This window comes from Podarcis erhardii (genome assembly GCF_964252035.2).
Source record: "Podarcis erhardii genome assembly, chromosome: 1".
NCBI lineage: Eukaryota > Metazoa > Chordata > Lepidosauria > Squamata > Lacertidae > Podarcis > Podarcis erhardii.
In genome coordinates this window covers 116,429,186-116,450,845 of record NC_138497.1, presented here as the reverse complement: position 1 = coordinate 116,450,845, position 21,660 = coordinate 116,429,186, and the positions used below count along the sequence as shown (strand labels likewise).

At 42.0% G+C, this 21,660-nt stretch overlaps 1 protein-coding gene across 11 annotated transcripts in view; it reads left to right on the top strand.

Annotated features, from left to right (window-relative positions):
* Positions 1–21,660, top strand: part of OSBPL6 (oxysterol binding protein like 6) — a 100,735-nt gene that overhangs the window by 63,247 nt on the left and 15,828 nt on the right. For 7 of the 11 annotated variants that reach the window (XM_081866356.1, XM_081866355.1, XM_081866348.1 and 4 more), the window contains 8 exons: positions 91–165; positions 6,226–6,391; positions 7,323–7,453; positions 11,263–11,370; positions 15,073–15,210; positions 18,001–18,088; positions 18,600–18,853; positions 20,911–21,048. In XM_081866356.1, coding sequence (XP_081722482.1) covers positions 91–165; positions 6,226–6,391; positions 7,323–7,453; positions 11,263–11,370; positions 15,073–15,210; positions 18,001–18,088; positions 18,600–18,853; positions 20,911–21,048 — 1,098 coding nt within the window. The remainder of the gene's footprint in view (positions 1–90; positions 166–6,225; positions 6,392–7,322; positions 7,454–11,262; positions 11,371–15,072; positions 15,211–18,000; positions 18,089–18,599; positions 18,854–20,910; positions 21,049–21,660) is intronic. The other 4 variants (XM_081866349.1, XM_081866357.1, XM_081866358.1 and 1 more) reach the window with 3 other exon arrangements.

The window sequence follows — 21,660 nt, the reverse complement described above, 5'->3', positions numbered from 1 at the left end:
CTCCTCTTTTTCTCTGACTGTCTTTCCTGAGTTCCCATCATCCTTTTCCCCTTCTTTCTGCTTCCCTGTTCTTTTCCCGTTCACTGTCAGGAAGGGACAGCACTGAAAAGCCAGTTCAGTACCGCACGGCGTCGCCAGAGACTAGCAGATGCAGTGGCTACAACAGTGAGTGGATTTAACAGTCAAGGCACATAGAAGCTTTAAAGATGGGAAGCTGCAGACATTGATGTAGATGTGCTGGTGGCGCTCATGACACTCCGGGGAGCATGGGAAGGGTGAGGTTGGAAGGCTAAACTGCGTCACTTCTTCTTCTTTAAGTGTTTGTGGGCTCACAAACCGTCTAACTTGTGCATGTTTACAGTGCAACCAAGTAAAAAGGAGAAAAAATGTACGAAATCTAGCCAAACCTAAGCTCTTTCAGGTCTAAATGATTCCAGCTTAAAATGTGTATGTTTATCTGTATGTTTAATGTGTAACCATTTTGGACACTGCTCTCTGAACCAAAGTCTGGTTTTGGGTTGTTTTGTTTTTGTATGCATGGTGCACTTTGCTATGTGCAAAAGAGTGAAAAGGAGTTCTCTTTGGCAGCATGTCTTCACTGTTGATTAAAAGCAGTCTTACCGCTGCTTTTTCATGGTGTGGCTATTTTTGGATCCTTTACTTAGAGAACTCTAAAAAACAACATACCAATAACTTTGTTTAACCTGTTTGCACATGCTTATCTCTATATGCTGAGATTAATGACCATCCAACCACTGTCCTTTAGCATCTAGGTGTGGAGAAAGAGCGAGAAATACCCAACAATTGACCTCCCCATTTCTTGTCCTTAGCAGAGTGAAAGAGGGAGGATAGGAGCAGCCAATGAGAATCTGGGGTTTGAGGGAAATGGCTTCCCCATACCAATGCAGTGTGCAAGAGGAAATGAGAGCTTTAATTAAATTCTATTTAATTATTTTACTTAAGCTATTTTGAGGAACACTTCTGGATCAAAAGGTGGGGTGGAAATAATCAAACAAATAAAATATGCATAACAGGAGGCACCGTGTATATAAAAAAGGATGGACTTTGACAGAGAAATAATACACAAGAAGCCATGCTAGGTGATGTCAGAGCCTGACTTTATCCTGTTAGTATGCTTATTTATACTTATTTAGAATAAAATTTATAACCAGCTTTCTGACTCCATATGGAGGTGTCCAAAATGGCTGACAGCAAATATTTTAAAAAAGAACAAAATAACAAAGCAACAATAATAAAAATATCAAAGTATGACATAGGCTTATACTAGGAAAAGTGATTATCTATGTTTAAGGTTCTAATGCTCATTTGAGAGTAGGTATTTTTTTAAAAAAACACACTCAGAGGGTCTTACTTATGAGTAAAGATTCTTAGACTGGAAGAATCTTTGCACTGTAATTCTGTTAAGTGACTGTTTTAATCAAGAAAGCAGAAGAGAAGTACAGTAGTTACCAGGCCCATAAATAAATTCAATCATGCTATATTATATTGCATAAGTTTTATTTATGTTCCATAATCTCAAAAAGTCATATTACTGCCACACCAATTGTATTTTACTTTGTTTTGTTTTTTTAAAGCAGTTAGACTTCTGGTGGAAGAAATATTTAAATAAATAAATCAAAGTGTGTATTATTTGGCTTCTTTGAAGAGTTGGAATAGCAGAATGTTCACCTAATTCAGTAGTTCAAATGAAAGTAGACGTATTTACTTCGGCCTACGGTAACATGATTGCATAAGGTTGACACAATGAATCTGAATTGTCAGGAAATGAGGATACCTGAGAGCTGGCTAGCAAGAGGTCCTTGATATTTCATTGAAATAACAAATTGCCACTCAAGCCAAATTGCACATTGACGGAAAGTGATGTTAATATTCAAGGGATGAACGCATTTATTTTAATTTACCACCCACCCTTCGCATACTATGCCAGGATAGCATTCAGATAAATGAATAAAACAGTACAATAAAATGATATAACCACCACCGCCCCAGCAACACTCAATCCATAAATCACACTGAATCATAACCAACTCTTAAAACCATCTGTTGAATATGCTTGGATGTCTGGACAAATTAAAAATGTCTCTGCCTGGTGCCAGAAATATATCAGAGTTGGCTTCAGGCAATGTTTCCATGGGAAGAACATCCCCAATATATGGCATTAGAACTACGAAGGGCCCTTCTCCAATCACTAAACTCAACTTCCGTTGGCAGTAGGACTCGGGGGACAGCCTGTGGTGAAAAAAGCAAGCTTCAGGCAATCTTGTGGGGTAGAAAGTGTGTGGTTCTTTGGGTAACCAGGCCAAGTTAGGGCTTTATAGGTGCTTCAGTTGAGCCCAGAATCACATACCAGTGGTCATTTAGAGGCGAGTGTTAATACTTGAATCAGCTTTTCAGGAATGAATGTGCATATTAATGTACAACTGTGCTACTTTTTAAAAAATGGGGGAAAAATCAGAGCAGGCTACTGCACCAAGCCAAAAAATGCTGTGAACATGTATCTGAAAATGGAGCTTGTGAAAGATGGGGAACAAACGAGAAAATGAGTGTAGCGGCGGAAGCAGAGCTGAACGGTACACTTGGGAAGCATTCTTTAGGTGGGTAGGTAATGTGGAGTAGGAGATTAAGGCGGTAACTGTAGCTTTAAGGTATCCCCTGGGTGAGCAGATAATAGCTGTACAAGACAACATTGTAGTGGATCCACTTTGAGATGGGGGCGGGGGAAAAGAGCCGAATAGCTGATTGTTATGGAAGGCAGTGCTGCAACTGAGAAAGGTGCAGCCATGTTGTGAATGGCAAGCATGCACTTAATACCACACATACATATGTGTGCACCCTAAAATTATAATATGTGTATCTTCCAGGCCTACTGGAGCCAAGGTTTTACCCACTTCAGCATGAAAGTATAAGGTGTGGTGAACCACTGGCCTTCCGGATGTTGTTGAATTATAACTCCCATCATCGCTGACCGCTGGCCATGCTTGCTGGGGCTGATGGGAGTTGTAGTTTAGTAACATCTGGAGGGCCACACCTGTGATTCACAGCGTCTATATTCAGTTGATCGAATCTTTGATTAACAAGCTGAGATCTAAAACTAAGACTCCTGCATGTCACATGAGCTGAGAAACAAGCCAGGAAGCCCCAGTTCACCAGGGAACCAGAGCTTTTTATGTCCAGACTGGGAAACTATGCTGAATGGTTTCCAAATGAAACATGATATGGCTTAAAGTTAACTTAAGCCAAGATTTGATTGTCCAAATTCTGCCAGCATTGTATATTTCTCACATACTTTTTTTTACCTATTTCTTTCCAAATTTGGTGTTGAATTTAATTGCCAAAATCTTTTGGCCTCTATTTTGAGTCCCAATTTACCACATTAACTCTTGGATTTAAAGCAATTGCGTAATGCTCTCTAGCCACACCCTCATTCCAGATGTTTGGTCTAATTTCCAGATGCTATACCAAAAAAATAATAATCATTTGCCTCTGCCTCTCATAGTTGGAAGGGAGGTTACTATGGTAATCTGAATGACTAACGTAGTATTTGGGCTTTGCCTTTTTGTTAAATACTTAGAGGTAAAGCAATCTATATATCCCCTGAACATGGATCATCATTATTAAATAAAATTGAGGCACCAATAGCCTCTTCCTCATGTGATTAAGTTCGTTTCAGGTGTTCCAATATTTGCATTCATTCATTTTTGAAAATTCATGTACATTAGCTGGAGGCTAAGGTGCCTCTTAGATGTGTGAACTCGCTTTGTTGACAAACGAGAACTTTCCTGGTTTTTCATCCTACCCACACATCCTTGAGTAACATAGAATGCCAAAGTTTCTTTCAGCATGGGGAGCAAATGGCTGACTAGCAGCAAGTGCTACCTTTACAGAAGGACCTGCAACAGCTCCTCCTACCGCCCATTTGCATCCTGGGTATTGGCAGCCAGTGTACACTAAATTAGAATCTTGCATTTGGAGCAGAAATATTTCTGTTTGCCCCTCTTTTTATAGAACCCCCCAGGGATTAAATGCATGAGCTTCCTTAGTCTTTGCCTCCTCCTGCACCACTCTCAGCAGAGTTATTCATGCAATGATGGCAGCTGCTTCCTCAGATTCCACTGCCACCTTAGCTTTCCATCTTATGAGTGCCTTCCCTGGCACACTGGCTTATAGAGTTGGTCTTTCAGAAACTGCCACTTTAAAAGACTGAAAGTAGATTAAGATTTCCCTTCCTAGTTTATCTCTTTCTAGGTTCTCCCTTTAGCTTTTTTCCCTCACAGTTTATAGCTCTATCAGCTCCTAGGTTGCTTCTGTTTGGTTTCAGCCATAATAATCCTAATGAATGGTGCTATCCAATTGTGTTCTCCTGCCTGTGCAAACCGACTTCTGTTTGTGCGAGCAAGACTTCCTCTTCCTTTTCTGCACACCCTCAAAATGTGTTCTAGATGGTTGGGGACCCTCTGGAGCAGATTTGGGCTGCAGTATGGAGGGATAGGATGGGGGATATCCCATCCTTTGGCATGATGTTGGATCTCATCTGAAAAGGGCAAAGTTACAAACTTGAAGGAAGTGGATCAAGAATTGAGATCAAAGTTTGTTTGCCAAAAGAAGGAATTGTTAAAGAGAGAATTTTAGTTTAGTATGAACTCTAATTGTAATACAAGGATACTATGTTCCTGTGGTAATACTGGAAGTTCCCCTGGGAAAGGAAAACACTCCTTTTGATTGTTGTTTAAACAACAACAACAACAAAAGGAGGAGGCATTCCATTTTTTCCAATCTTAATTTAACTCAGATTCAAAGTTAGTGTTTTTCATAGAGCTGAATGGAAGAAATGTATTAACATAAAGTGCCAATGTTGAGAGACTAGGTAGCAGTAGAAGAGCTGCAATAAATATGTGGGCAGAATAGGATGTCATCAACTGATGACTTAAAACTTTACATTATATACTGTGCAAGTCCGGGTTCCTGAAAGAACTGGAGAAAATTGTATTCCAAGAAGTTCCTACTGGTTAGGGCCAATGAATCCATTGTCTGTTGAAATGTAAAGTAATATGACTTTTTACGCTGGTCCTGTTGAGGATATTTCAAAAGCATGTGATATATTTTGTAACACCCCCTCCCCCAAGAAATTGACATTTAAATTACATGAACTATTTGGACAACAATGTAATTTAACATTTGACTTTATATTCAAGTGCTGAATTGGGTTGCAAGTTCATTCACAAAAATGCTTGAACATTGGGCCGCGGAATGCACCTAAGGCTGAATGCATTTTGTCTTGCATGACATCACTGAATAGTTTATATATTATTTTTAAAAAGCACTGCAGATGTGTGCATGATGCTTATATGTTTGTGTGTATTCTGTGTAATAAAAAAAGCAATGTGAGAAAACACACACATATATACACAAACATATTTCTTAGAAGGGAATGAAAAGTGGAGGTGGTATAATAAATTGTGTCTTAAAGACATGATTCAAGATTGTCTCTCTGCGTTGTATATACACAATGTGTAGATAAATACAACAAATTAAATTGACATTCTACATTAAAAGACAGGCACTCAATGCATCCAGCTTCACATTTTGTGATTTGTAGATGTACTAATGCCGTATATTATATATCCATTTCCCCATTTACCAACACTTTCATAAATCTGTTCATAATTCTTCTTTGGCGATGTTTAGCCATGTTTTTAGTTTGCTGGAGAAAATAGTACTGTTCAAATCTTCTTTTTTTCACAGTAGCTGCTAATACATTATTCATACATGTTTGGAAGGCCAGACTACAAATTTAGTAAAGTTTTCTCTCCTGAAATGCCTCCCTTCACTTTTCTGATTTCCACTGAATGATTCTGGAAGACATTTGAAGCTCTATTATTTAATGTCCCACACTGAATATTTGGTTGGTTATGTTTGGCTTTACTTAGAAAGCACTGTTCCTTTTTTTATGTTACAAGCTGTAACTGCAAGCTTAAATTGAAATCCTATTCCTCATAAATTGATGCTTATAACACATCAACATTGATTTCAGGGAAGGAGCAGAACTCCTGCTTTGAGGGAGATTAAAAAGAAACCTCTTGGCAGCAGTGCCACGAATCATAAATATTAAGCGCTATGGTAAAGTGAGAAAAGTCTTACAGTGCTGTGCCAGATGTTCTGTGGAAGAAAGATACAGTCCTTTGTATCTGTTGCTTTCCAATTTAGGTTCCTTTCAGCGCTACAATGTCTCCTGTTCGCCTGCATTCATCCAATCCTAATCTTTGTGCAGACATCGAATTTCAGTCTCCTCCAAGCCATGCATCTGACCCCCTGGAAAGCTCCACGGACTACCTGAAACTCCAAGAAGAGTTTTGCCTCATGGCACAGAAAGGTAATTGTATGCGTAACAGCAGCATCTCAGTGGAAATAACCTTTGATACAGAGTAGGCTAGCTTTGGGCCAAGGCATTGTGTGTGTTGATTGATTAATTTGGGAGAAACTGAAGCTAGCATGTTGAATGTGCAGCTGCCAAAGGTTTCTCTCTTACCCTGTTAAGTTTCGGAAGATCCCTTGTGTTTTACTTTTCAACTATTTAAGCTGTGCTTCTCACACAGATTTTGCACACAGATGCAGTTGCAAGGAAGCGATTTCTTGCAGTACGGGTATGAATATTGCAAGTTTGCAAGGTGATGGCTTGCAAAAAAATTTCACCTGTTCAGCACCCACTTGCTATGCCATGTTTTAAAATTCTAGCCGAAGATGTACAAGTTGTTGGCTCTTATAGTCTGAGTCTAAAAATAAAGACACCCCCGCAGTTTTTTTGCACTGAACCCTTTGAATTATCACAGTGATAAATGACAGGAAAAATGGCCTGCCCTTCAGAAGTTTGGGGAATCATGTAGCATGGAGATATGCTTTAAAGAACGGAATATAAATATGCTTGACCTGAGTGGCTCACCCCCCTCCCCCTATTTTGCAGGGTGTGTGAAAATACCCTGAATATTTAAGAAGTAGCCGTAGTTGATGAGAGAAAAATAGACTAAACTGATTTTGCACTCTGTGAGGAATAATGGCACTGTAGGCTCCACTGTGTACATGAGGACAAAACTCCAGCCATGGCTAATGGCCGTTTTTCATACGTGGTTATCCAAAGTAGGGCATATGGAAGTTTGGAAGTGATAGGCTCGGCCCTGCAAAATCTGCATCTTGTTTCTGTAGCATTGGGAACTGCACTGTGCAAAATGTTCGCTGATACATATTTTTTGTAAGTTGCATGCAGAGGTCTGTGGTGTATACCAGAGACATTTCTGTTTCCTCCCCAGTACATTCTCTTCTGAAGTCTGCCTTCAACAGCATAGCAATAGAGAAGGAGAAACTTAAGCAGATGGTTTCAGAACATGATTTCGCTGGACACAATACACAGATAACGTGTCTCAGGCAATCCCTCTCGCAGGTATGATCTTACATGGCAATTTGCTACGTTTTCAGATGGTTGGTTTTGGAAATACTGTGATTTGTAACTGTTGTTTGCCACAGGTGGTAAATGCCATTTGTGGCATTGCTTTCCATAAATGCCAGATAACTCTCTAAAAACAAGTGACAAAATCAAATGTTATGATACTGATGAATTCCTGTCCTGATCTACCCTATACTTTCAAACATAATGGGGTTAGGGCTTATGAAGAAGAAGAAAAATACAGATAAAGGCAACTTCTTGTCCAGATGCTAGGGTGGTTTTTTTATTCATTTATATTTTTAAAATACAAAAAACAACAACACAAAAAACCAAACAAAACACCACAACCTAGATAAATATAGAAATAAAGCATGGGATGGTATGCAAAATTGTACACTATTAATATCACATTACATTTTGAATTATTTTGTTCAGTACAGGGTATAACATAGGTTGAGGAGTCCAGTGTTGCATAATCACGAAGAAACTAGTCTGTGGATGCTGGTTCTGTTAGAAAAACTTTAATCAAATAAAAGATAACTTGTTTTCCCCACTTCAGGTTCAGTTCAGCTTCAAGTATTTGTATGTTCCTTCTATTGCATCACTTGCATGTCTATAGCTGTAAAATTGAGCCTGCAGCGGGGCTAACTTTATGGCCTTGGGACCCCAAGTAGTATTCTAATTCTCATTTCATCAAAACTGGATATATTAATGTTGGAGCAGCAGTATCCTGTGTGCTTGCCATCTTTGAGCTTGCCTCATCTTACAATAAAATCTACACCCACCCCAGTTATGCAGGAAAGGGAGGCCATTCTCATTGACCCACCCTGGTAGCTTTATCCAGTTTTGTCCATGTGTATGTACACAAACACACAAGATAATTTCACAATTTTCAGTTCAGCTAACCAGACAGAACTCAGTTCAGTCTTTGAAGAACTGCGCTTCTACCCAGTTTGCTTTCACTATAAAGCTTAATTGAGCTAAGGATTTATGCACTAGAGTATAACTGAGGACTGCAGCATCAGTTGAACTGCTTCACTTAACCAGGATAATGGTATTCCGTTGCTTAACCTCTGTTCTGTCATCTTGCTCTCAGCAGTGTTCTGCTTCATACAATGTCGCCACTTTTTCTCGTTATGTCACCTGATACCACGCTTAGTCTGTGGTCTCCTTCAGTTGTCCTCTTTTTCTATGGTCTCCTTCGCTATCCAGAATAGATATTTTTCTCTACACTGGGAAAAGATAGGCTGAGAACAAGTGGGGGAAGAAAGCAGCTCATCGTATGCGTCATATGCTAATTCTTGAGTCCATTTGGATTCTGTTCTCTTGTCTTCTGTCTCTGTTTTATCTGCACAAGTGGCACTTTCTTTGGAGAGGACATCTGCCAATATACTCATTTCTAAAGAACCAGGAACACTGTCCTGTGCAAATTAATAGTAGTAGTGTCGTGTGTTTGCAAGGTTTTTGTCATGAGAATTGAATTAAAATCTTGAAATGGCCAAACCATTTCCCCCCTTTTATTGTGCTTTAGCCAAGAACTTACTTGTCAAAGCACGTTGTTTCCAGTGTAGAATCCACTGGATTCCGAAGAATTCTAGCTCTCTCTTCATATGAGGAGCTTATTTTCTGTAGAAGAACTTAAAATCTCTGAGATTAGAAAAAGAAGCTTCCAGTTAGCACATCAAATGTTCATTCCTTACAAGTCTGTGTGTGTGTGTGCGCGCGCATCTTTCGCAGTCTCAGCTTCTTTGCACCTCCAGTACTGCTTTCCAAAATCTCATCAGTTGTTTTCCTGCTTTCTCACTGCTGTTGCTCCACATTTTGCTGTTGCAGTACTTAAATTAGTACAGGTAGTGCTGTCTAAATTAAAGAGGTATGAAATTCATACCTAATGAATTAAACTTGACTGGCTTTTTAAAATAATCAAATTAAATATTAAATAATATGGACATTGTGCATGCTTACCTCATTTGCTGCAAACCTGCAGAGCTTTGACTTTCCATGTTGCAGTACTTTCTTTTTGACTCGTGGCAAACGAATGCAGTTTAGTTGATTAATTACTGTGTTTGCTTCTTCCTGCCTGTTTGCATAAGGGTTGGTGACTATTTGCCCAGTTTCATTAGACTGCAGGGGATATAGGCAGTGGCCAGTCAAAGCAGAGAGCAGATAGGAACAGGACCTTGGACAGTTCCTAGGGGTGCTGCTAAGACAGCTACAGACATAAAGCTGTTACCCCTTCAAGGAACTAGTGCCAGCTGATCAGATCTAGTGCCCCAGCTTCCACCTGCTGGAGAATCTGGCTGAATAAGGCTCTTGCCTTATTTTGCAGAATTTGACTTCTGCATGACTGTAGGGAAAAAAATGGTATGCAGAGGAGTCATCCTCTTATTAAGACCATGGTAGAGAACTCTGTTTTATTGCTAGGTTCTATAGAGCAGGTATTTTCAATCTTTTCTGACCCAGGATCCACTTTTAATCCAAACATGCAAATGAGGACCCATTTCCTAACCTTTTAGGGTACATTTGTGTGCTGGTAGCGCTCTTGTAGCAAACCACCAGTTGAAGACCAATGCTTTCTGACGAAATAGCCTGCACCTCATATCCATCTGAGTCCTCCATTGCCTGCTGTAGGTTATGACATGAGTTGGGAAGCGTAAACTATTTTTGCTCCTCTATTACGTCTTCATTTATGTCAGTAATATGGGATGATACACTATGGACAATATCAGTGGTCTAATGTTGAGATGCTAAAGGATTATAAGCATGACCCATTAACTTATCAGTATTGTTTATGCTGTGCGAGCTGCACAGAGCATTCAAGAGGATAGACTGGTCTTGTTGGGTGACCTTAAATAAATGTAAAGGCTGACTCGTGCTTATTGAATTCAGAAGCAAATACAACAGCTTCAATGGCAAAACATACAACCATCTGCTGTGACTGGTGCTTGTCTTCCAAATAATCAGGTTCCCCTGAAGCAAACACAACTAGGGTTTCTTCTTTCATTGTCTTATAGAATCTAACAAAGCAAGGAAAGGCTAAAGGTGTGTCTACTTTTCTGGGAGCCCAGTCCCATGCATATTTAGACAATAAGTCCCACCAAGTAGCTTACTCCAGAGCAAAGGTGTGGGGGATTGTAATCTTGGGGCCAAACTCAGGGAGATGTAGGAGCAGTTCCCACTTAAAAAACAACACTGAAGTGTCACTATGGATGTGCTGTACATTTGATTGGAAGAGAAAGGAGGGGTTTATAATCCTTTCTCCATGTTCCTTTCTCACCAGGTAAAATGATGTAGGAACCTAATATCTTTTCCTTCACTGGTGGAAAAGAGGCTGGGCGTTGGGTGGTAATTTTGACTAGAAAAATGTCTCAGAAGGAAAGGGCTAATCAACCCCGCTTCTCCACTACTATTTGTATCTTAGCTCCTCATATGTATAAATTTAATTGATCACATTTATTCCACCTCCTGCCTTTGGCCATAAACTTGTTTAAAGTGAGGAGGGATGCAGACCTCTATCAAGGAATCCTCAGCGTACTCACCAAATTACCATCCCTTTTTCTATGGAAGAAAGCCAGAATAGTTAAATGAGTTTAATTTGACTTAAGATAGGTAGTGGAAACATACCTAACCAGAACTGCTGGACATAATACTAATGGTTGGAGGAAAAAAGTTAGTTGCTTAGAAGTACCATCCATATAATGTAACACTTTGGTTCTGGCCCGAATATAGGGTACAGCAGTGGTTTGACTCTGCTTTGTGCTGTCTTGTGCATTTGAAATTAAATATTTAATTTTTGTTATTTAAAGGCTATCAACCAGAATGCTGAACTAAGGAGTCGCTTGAACAGAATACATTCAGAGTCTGTTATTTGTGATCAGGTTGTCAGTGTAAATATTATCCCTAGTCCTGATGAGGTAAGACTTTGTCATTGCTCTAATGGACTTACAGTAGTCAAATCCCGCTAATTATCACTAATGACTAAATCATTCTCTTTGGCAAAGCTGGCAAGCATTGGGTCAGGCTCATTTCAGGAAATTTTCCAGTAGCATTCATGAAAGTAATGAGCTGTAGTTCATGTGAGATTCCTTTTGGAAATCTGAGAAGTGGAAGGTTTGGTGTTAGCATTTGAAGAATACAAATTAGCCCTGTTTCTGGTGCATTTGTATTTAAGTAAGCAAGCAGCCAAGAATCCATAAGAAGAGCCTTGCTGGACCAGACTAGTTAAGTCAAATGGCCTTTTCCCCATAGTGCACCACTAGCTCTGTTTCCTGGACTTAAGGGCAAGAAACCTCACCCACAGCCCTCCCCAGCAACAGGTATTTAGAGGCAGATTGCATCTGGTCCTAGGGTTGGCCTATAGCCTTCCCAACTGGTAACCTTCTCCTCTATGAGTTTTCTTCACCCCCTTGTAATGCTATCTGGCCTAGTGGCAATCACCACAAAGCTTGAAGCAGCCAATTTCATAAGCTGACTATGTGTGATATGAAGAAGGACTTCCTTTTGTTGCTTGGGACAGTCTCACCAGTCAGACTCATTTAATAACCTTGGGTTCTAGTGCTATGAGAGAGGGAGAAAGTCTTCTGACTATCCACCTTCTCCATATTGTGTATATTTTTTAAATAAACTTTTCACTCAGCTTGCCTCCCCCCCCCCAAAAAAAAATCCTATAGAAAGCCTTAAAAAATTGTAAGCTTTCCTCACAGGGGAGCTGCTCCAGCTCTTATCATTTTGGTTGGTCTTTACCAATTCTACAAAAAAAATAATAAATTTTGTTTGAGGTGTCACAACCAGAACTGTACTCAGTATTTCAAGTATGACCACGTCAAAGATTTGTACAAAGGCATTACAGTATTCACATTAAAAAATAATAATTCAGACACTTTCTTAATGATCTCTGGCATGAATTTTTAGCTTTTTCATAGCCGCTGCACACTGGGTCAGCATTTTCATGGAGCAATCTGCTTCCACCCCAAGATCCCTTTCCCAGCCAGTCACATTCAGCTCAGACACCATCACTATACGTATGAACTTCAGATTTTTTTGCCACAATGTTCATCTCTTTACATTTATTGACATTGAACCACATTTGTGATTATGTTACTCGTTCAGCATTTTGTAGGCATCCTTTTTGGAGTTCTTTTGCAATCTGTTTTTCCTTTCATCATCTTCAATAATTTGGGATAATTGCAAACTTGGAAAGTTTGTTGTTCACTCCTAACTCAGGATCATTGATGAACAAGTTGAAAAACACCAGTTCCAATTTGGGTGGCATTCCACTTCTTGCATCCCTCCATTGTGAGAATTACTCATTTATTCCTACTCTCCATCTCTGTTCTTCAATAAGTCTCACACTTCAAATATGGAAAGATGGAAGGGAAATACATTAGTCCACATGTACTGACATTGTTAAGAACGCTAGTTATTCTTAATACTGCCTTGCTGAAATAGATTAACTGAAGTTATAATGATTGCCCAGAATTACAAGCCCTATAATCAGTAGGAAAGCTTGTGTAGGGTCTGGTTTCCCTCTTTCCAATCCTCCCTTAGCCTCAACTAAGCTCCAAAATGCTGGTGAGTTCAGTTTCCAAGTGAGACAAAGCAGATGTCATTTAAACACATGAGGCACACCATAAAATAATTCTTTCTGGTCTCACTGAACGCTCTGTATTTGATGATATTCAAGTTGCAGTGTCTCCTCACACACCCACACCCTTTCCCTTTATTTTTCACCATTTACCATTACTATGTGCTTTTCTGATGAATCCCTTCTGCTTGGACAAAAATGGAAATTCCTTTCGGAGCCTCCTTCATTTGAAGTCAGCTTTATAGAATAGAAAACTGGGAGAAGAATCTTCGAAGTGTATTTATATAGTCAGATATAAGTGTGTTGAGGCTACTGTATAAAAGTTGCTGAGTGCTACAAAGGCAGAGTGCCCTGAACCATTCTTGGAGTTCCAGGGCTTCTATAGCCACTGTCTTGTCTCTGTGTTAGTTGGAGTGGCCATCCCCATGGTGTGATGCTGTTTCTTGTCCCAGTCTTGTAGTCGTAGCTTATTAACTGTGTGTAATGCGAGAGGATGAGCTTTGCTACAGGAGGGAGCTAAAGGAGACGTGAGCTCCAGACCTGAACTAAGGAAAACATTTACATATTCTAAATTTGAAATAGAATCATAGAATTGTAGAGTTGGAAGGGTCCGCAATCTAGCCTGCAATGCAAGAATCTTTCGCCCAATGTGGGGCTTGTACTCACCACCCTGAGATTAAGAGCCCTCATACTCTACCAACTGAGCTGTCCCTCAGGTAGTGAGTGGGCTTTTCCTTCTGAGGAAATGGCACCGAGAACCTGTTTGACTGAAGGGTAAGGTAAAGAACACTTCAGATAAATAGATAAGCTCCCACCTAATGACAAAGACATGGGATGCGGTTGGCACTGTGGTCTAAACCACTGAGCCTTGGGCTTGCCAATCAAAAGGTCGGTGGTTCGAATCCCCGTGATGGAGTGAGCTCCTGTTGCTCGGTCCCAACTCCTGCCACCCTAGCAGCTCGAAAGCACCCCAAATAGTGCAAGTAGATTAATAGGTACCGCTCCGGTGGGAAGGTAAACGGTGTTTCCGTGCGCTGTTCTGGTGTTGGTGTTCCATTGCGCCAGAAGCAGCTTAGTTGTGCTGGCCACATGATCTGGAAAAATTGTCTGTGGAGCGGACAAATGCCGGCTCCCTAGGCCTGTAAAGCGAGATGAGCGCTGCAATCCCAGAGTCGTTTGTGACTGGACTTAACTGTCAAGGGTCCCTTTACCTTTACCTAAAGGCAAAGACAGGTGGTGAGTGCCAAAAGGATTGTATGGGACCACTGAGAAACAAGACGAACATATCAGCAGGCTCATTTGCAGAAGCACAAAAAAAAATCATCCTTTTAAAAACCCTCTAAGACAAAAGAAAACCCCTGCAAGCAAACATAAAACAGCCTGACGAACCCTGAGCATGTTCAGTATCCACAAAAGGTAGAGACAGTTGCAAAAAACAAAACAAAAAAACTAGGACACAGTAGAATGCTAGGTTGGGAAGGAAGGAATGGTTCGAAACAGGAACAAGAACATTTCTTTCAATAGGGGATGATGAGCTGCAACTTTTTGCTGCAGGCCACCCCTGTGTGTGCGCATACATGCAAACAAACAAGCTCAGGCTTCAGGACTTGAGAGCATTGTGCTAAAGCAGTCTTACAACATGGCTGAAGTGTGTCGGGTGAGGGTTGGGCCTCCCTTCCCCATCAAACACAAGGTATCACTTCAGTGCTAGAAGATGCTGGGTTTTCCTTTAGCAGAGGAACAGTCTTGAGGGAAGGCATTTCTCCCTGTCCCCTGCCACACAAAAAAAGGAGTTATTCGAGTGCTAGCTGGAAAAGAGGTTGTTTGCGCTCCCTTTGCAAAATGGCTTCTTTTCAACCTGAACTCTCCGTTTGCTAGAGCTTATTTTCCAAACAGGGAGGAAGGCGCGGCCATGCAGGGAAGAAGCAGGGCATCTGTCCAATAAAATATATTGATTAGGCATGCTCTTGCTTTTTCTCTGTCATGTGTGGGCGTCTGGAGTTCATATGTGTGTGTTTTTCCCTTTTTGCAGGCAGGTGAACAGATCCATGTCAGTCTCCCACTCTCCCAGCAAGTTTCTAATGAAAGCAGGCTCTCCATGTCGGAATCTGTCTCTGAGTTCTTCGATGCGCAGGAGGTGCTTCTGTCTGCAAGCTCATCAGAAAATGAGGTTAGGCAGTGAAAGCCTGATTATTTCTTCTGCTGTGCTCTATATAATTATAATGCGTTTGGGATCAAGTACCGAACTTTTGGGGATGCGGGTGGCGCTGTGGGTTAAACCACAGAGCCTAGGACTTGCCGATCAGAAGGTCGGCGGTTCGAATCCCCACGACAGGGTGAGCTCCCGTTGCTCGGTCCCTGCTCCTGCCCACCTAGCAGTTCGAAAGCACCTCAAAGTGCAAGTAGATAAATAGGTACCGCTCCGACGGGAAGGTAAACAGCGTTTCCGTGCGCTGCTCTGGTTTGCCAGAAGCGGCTTAGTCATGCTGGCCACATGACCTGGAAGCTGTACGCCGGCTTTCTTGGCCAATAAAGCGAGATGAGCGCTGCAACCCCAGAGTCGGCCACGACTGGACCTAATGGTCAGGGGTCCCTTTACCTTTACCTCTACCGAACTTTTGATCCTAATTCGGAAGGCTTGGACATGGACACAGCAGTCTCCTGGTTCAAATCACACCTCTGCTATGAGGTTAAGTTGTTGACCGTAGGCAAGTCACTATCTCAGAATGAAATATAAGGATAATAATCCTAACCTACCACACAAAGTCCTAAGAATTAGGTGAAGCTCTTAGAACAACCTGACAGTTCCAAGAGTAGTCCCACTGATTTTTTGTAGGGTTAATCTGGAGTAAAGGAACTGCTTGCCACTTAATTGCCTTGAGATCATGGCCAGAGGCAGCAATTCGTGACCCATTTGCTCCACCTTCCTCCTGTCAAAAGCAGACAGCAGTGTTGTGGAATGAGTGACACGTAAATTGCTACCATTGCATTTCCCCCATCTTCCGTTCTTTGGAAGGAAGTAAATTAGTAGCTCAGTAGGGACGCGGGTGGCGCTGTGGGTAAACCTCAGCGCCTAGGACTTGCCGATCGCATGGTCGTCGGTTCAAATCCCCGCGGCGGGGTGAGCTCCCGTCGTTCGGTCCCAGCTCCTGCCCACCTAGCAGTTCGAAAGCACCCTTAAGTGCAAGTAGATAAATAGGGACCGCTTTATAGCGGGAAGGTAAACGCCGTTTCTGTGTGCTGCTCTGGTGCCGGTTCACCAGAGCAGCTTCGTCACGCTGGCCACGTGACCCGGAAGTGTCTGCGGACAGCGCTGGCTCCCGGCCTCTAGAGTGAGATGAGCGCACAACCCTAGAGTCTGTCAAGACTGGCAGGGGTACGGGCAGGGGTACCTTTACCTTTACCTTTAAATTAGTAGCTCAGTTTTGACGCCCACACTTGCACCCTGTTCCTTCACTTACTGGTTTTTCGTTTGCCATGGCAAGAAAATTTGTTTTTCTTTCCTTAAAACAGGGGTGGGCCACATAGGGCCCTCAACCGCTCTCTCTGCAGCCCACCAAGCTGTGGGGGAAACTTGCTCACTCTTCCTACTGCCCAGTTAATCAGCCATCAGCAGCACAGCAGGGAAGAGAACTGAGAGCCAGTGTGGTGTAGTGGTTAAGAGCGATAGACTCGTAATCTGGGGAACCGGGTTCGCGTCTCCGCTCCTCCACCTGCAGCTGCTGGGTGACCTTGGGCTAGTCACACTTCTCTGAAGTCTCTCAGCCCCACTCACCTCACAGAGTGTTTGTTGTTGGGGGAGGAAGGGAAAGGAGAATGTTAGCCGCTTTGAGACTCCTTAGGGTAGTGATAAAGCGGGATATCAAATCCAAACTCCTCTTCTTCTTCTTCTGTTTCCATGTTGCTAATTGCAGTGAGGAAAGTATTCTTGTGTAGATTGGGGAGGGTGGGCACATATTTGTGTGTGTGTGTGTGTGTGTGTGTGTGTGTGAGAGAGAGAGAGAGAGAGAGAGAGAGATTTCAACCTCACCTCCTCTTCAAAAGGGGTCATACTGTATCCTGAAGCATCTGACTTCCCATGAATGAATGATTGAGTGTGTGCTTCCCTCTGCATACAGCTGTTTGGGAGGCTGGTTGGAGGTAATTTAAATGGAGAAATAAGACATACCCCATGTATCGTATTTTTCGCTCTATAGGACGCACCCGACCCATAAGACGCACCTAGTTTTTAGAGGAAGAAAACAAGAAAAAAAAAATTCTGAATCAAATGTTGTTGAAGAGGCTTTGCGCGGCTATCCCTGAAGCCAGAACCGCAAGAGGGATTGCTGTACAGCCTGCATTTGCTCCATAAGACGCACACACATTTCCCCTTACTTTTTCGGAGGGGAAGAGTGCATCTTATAGAGCGAAAAATACGGTACCTGTCTTTCCAAGAGTGTCTGTGAGCATGAGTTGGTTTAAGGTATGGCAGTGTGACTGGCTCCGGTCATGCTTTCTGGGATTCAGCCCCCAACCATCTACACACCTGTGATTGTGGTGCCAGAAAAAGTTACCCTTCCCTTCTTTAAAACCATGGTTTGAAGTGTGTTTGCAGAGAATGATTTAGAGGCATTCCCCTTATATATCATATTGACAGTGATAGGCTTACATGAGTCATCTGTATTCAATAGAACAGACACTCTTTGACCTACAGTCACTTCCAGCACAGCTTGCTCTTCAAAGAGGAAGATGGAGAGCTTACATATTTAGGCACGAGCTAAAAATGGGATGATATTGGCCAAACCTGGGTTTCACAAAACAGGCACTCTTCAGCCTGATAACAACTCTAGGATACATGCGTCACTGGGACTTGAATTTATGAAAACATTTCTGTTCAGTGTTCCACTTGTTGTCTTCTTCCTCCTTCTCCTCTTCTGCTTCCATTTGCTTTTCATTTAAATCTCTTTGTTTTCTTCTTTAGGCTTCTGATGATGAGTCGTACATCAGTGACGTGAGTGACAACATATCAGAGGACAACACCAGTGTTGCAGACAATGTTTCTCGGCAATGTATGCAGGATTTTTTTTTTTTTTAAGTTTTAGAAAATAAGTGTTCTTTTTAGGTGTGGTGCACATATAAATCGGAACACTCTCTGGATGCAACTCAAGTCAGCGAGGGCCACTTTTACATTTTTATCCCTGTTAACTGCAGAATAGAACTCTTCTTTCTGTTTTTTACTCTACTTATTTGTATGGTTTTAGTAGATTTCATTATATGTATATAGTTTTAATTCTTTCAGTGTTTATAATTGTTTTCTTACAATGTTTTTTTCTATGTTTTTAGCGGTCCTTCTTTTTATCTGTAAGCCGCCTTGAGTCCTGTCGGGGGAAAGGTGGGGTATAAATAAATCTGTAACAACAACAGACCCTTTGAAATGAATGGGCCTAAGTTAGTCATGCCTATGAAATTCAGTGGGTTTACTCTGAGTACAGCTAGCATTGGATACAAACCATTTTATTTTTCATTTTTAAGTCAATGAAAGGATTTCACATCCCTGCTGTTCTGCTGTTTCCCTTCCAGTACTTAATGATGAGCTGACCGGTGGTGCTTTCAGAAATGGACGAAGGACATGCCTACCGACCCCCTGCCCTGATACTAGTAATATCAACCTGTGGAACATTTTGAGGAACAATATTGGGAAGGATCTCTCGAAAGTATCCATGCCGGTAGAGCTAAACGAGCCTCTGAATACATTGCAACACCTTTGTGAGGAACTGGAATACAGTGAACTCTTGGACAAGGCTGCTGAATCTGATGACCCCTACGAACGAATGGTAGTAAACCAGACGGAGCACACCATTGCATGTCCCTTGATGTGTTTATCCCTCTCCTAGAGCTCTAATATTGAATACAGTGGACCCTCCGGATACGAATTAAATTCGTTCCGGGGGTCTGTCCGCAACCCAAAAAGTCTGTAGGCAGAGGCGCCGCTTCTGCGCATGTGCAGTGTGCAGAGTGCTTCTGCGCATACAAACAGTGTGCAGAGCGCTTCTGCGCATGCACACGCAATGAAACCCGGAAGTATACACTTCTGGGTTTGCCGCGTTCATAACCCAAAAGTTATGTATCCAGAGCGGTACATAGCTAGAGGGTCCACTGTACATTTGTGCAGTTTCCATTATTGTAACCTCACCTCTAACGTGAAAGCAGCTAGATTCTGACATAGAGGATTTTTTTACTTTTTATCCAGCCTGTTCCTTTCGTTGGCGTACTTTCTTACAACCAGTTCAGATGGTCCTTGGCTGGCTATATCTCTGCAGATAACTGCTCACATAAGTGAAGCCTTGCAGGAGCAGTATAAATTTGGATGAATGAACTGGCATACGTGTTATAGTGAGTCTTAGGGTCCAGTCTCACATTACCTTTGTGGTATGGAAGCTGCTCACGGACATCCTTTTGCCAGGAGACCCAGATCATGTGGGAAGAGCCCATATTGTTGTTTCCTCCCCCCCCTCCCCCCTCATTGCCTTGCTTTCCAAACAGGGCGATACTAGTATGATGAAATAATCTAAGGACTCTACAGTATGGGCTCCTCCCACATAGAATCGTAAGACCGTAGAGTTGGAAGGGACCGCAAAGGTCATCTGGTCCAACCCCCTGCAGTGCAGGAATCCACATTTTGCCCAGTGTGTGTTTTGAACCCTCAACCCTGAGATTAAGAGTCTCAGGTGCTACATGGTTTGAAACTTTTGACGTTACTTTCACAGTGTGGAAAGGAGTGATGCTACCGTAGCGGCCACACTGCTAAGGTAATGCAAGAGAAGGCACTTGGTATAAGCTTCTTGAATGATTCTAAAGGGAAATAAGTAGTTTTAAAAACCACTAGAGCCTCTGTTGCAGAGAGTGATCACTCACTTGTCTGTGTATCTATTTTGTCAGACCTGTGAATTCCAAAGCTGTAGCCACATCCCTATATTACCCTTTTCTGTGCAAGGCAGATAATGCCCTATATTCTGGCAATGAGCAAATCGCTGGAGAATTCCACTCTGCAAGCCCCGCTAGGAATGCTTTTGCTCAAGACAACTTCCAAGATGGCATGAATTGGGGGGGGGGGGGGAGGATTCCGGGCGGACTGCTTCCATTATATTCCTATACACAGAAGTGGTGCTCCACTTTCCGGGTCTGCGAAATAGACCAAATTGTAATATGAGATGATTCTCAATAGGCTTGTAGAGATGACAATTCTCCAGAGATCTGAAAGCACTCTTTGCTTTCTCTAATTGCATAAGACACATCCATTTCTGCCCCCTTCTATCACCGACTAACTGGTGTTATTTTTTTTGTCAGCACCTGAGGATGGTGCCTAATAAAACCCAAATAAAAATCCTCAGGATATCGATCTAGAGTAAAATTGCTTATATGGAAAAGGTGGGAGGATGCAAACTGGAAATGCAAAAAGGGGAGTGCTAGCCCCCCCCCCCGGCAGATCCTTGTGTCACAAAAAAACCCCATGTTTCCCCATTAAAGGCTTTCCAGATTGCACATCCTTTCTTTCCCCACACAATTGCCTCTGACCCCAAGACAAAAATAGCAAATATATCCTTCATCTTTAAGCCTGCTTCGGATACTGTTTGCCTTGGGAACAGATTCGCATGGATATTATTGGCGTTCCTACCTTCCCACCACTTGGAGCGTGACTTTCCCTGTCCTTTATTATGTTGGGACAGTGACTATAACTGCTATTGCAAGAACAGAGTTACTGTCTGAAGTTGTAGCACTAACGCCAAAGGTGCTGCCATCACCCAGAAAAGGAAACACCCTTTCGCTTGCACAGTCTCTCCAGTACTGTTTGGATATTGTTTCTCAAGTTTTTTCACTTTGTTTTAACTAGGTCCTTATTGCTGCCTTTGCAACTTCAGGATATGCCTCCACTTACTATAGAGCTGGAAGCAAGCCTTTTAACCCTGTGCTTGGTGAAACTTACGAATCGATTAGGGAAGACAAAGGATTTCGTTTTTTCTCGGAGCAGGTAAAATCTGTTCCAAAAGAGACCCTCAAATAGCACCGTGACTTTAATTAGTGATTTATTTGTTTATTTTGGTTGATGCATTTCATCTTATTTTCAGAATGTTGACTGACATGAATCTAAATATATACCTTTTAAAATGGATCTGAAGATATATATTTGTTCTTCAAGCATTAGGTGCAATTCAGCATTGTAAAGCTGAATCCGGTTTTGCAGAAATCATAGAATCCTAGAACTGTGGAGCTGGAAGGGACCCTGATGGCCCAGCTCCCTGCAATGGTCCAAGTTTCTGGATAGCTCAGTTGGTTAGAGCGTGGTGCTGATTCAATCCCCATATGGGACAGCTGCATATCCCTGCATTGCAGGGGGTTGAGCTAGATCAAGCACCCCCAAACTTGGCCCTCCAGATGTTTTGGGACTACAATTCCCATCATCCCTGACCACTGGTCCTGTTAGCTAGGGATGATGGGAGTTGTGGTTCCAAAACATCTGGAGGGCCGAGTTTGGGGATGCCTGAACTAGATGATCGTTAGGGTCCCTTCCAGTTCTACATTTCTATGATTCTATGCAGGAATCTCAACTAGATCCTACATGACACATCACCATCCAATCTCT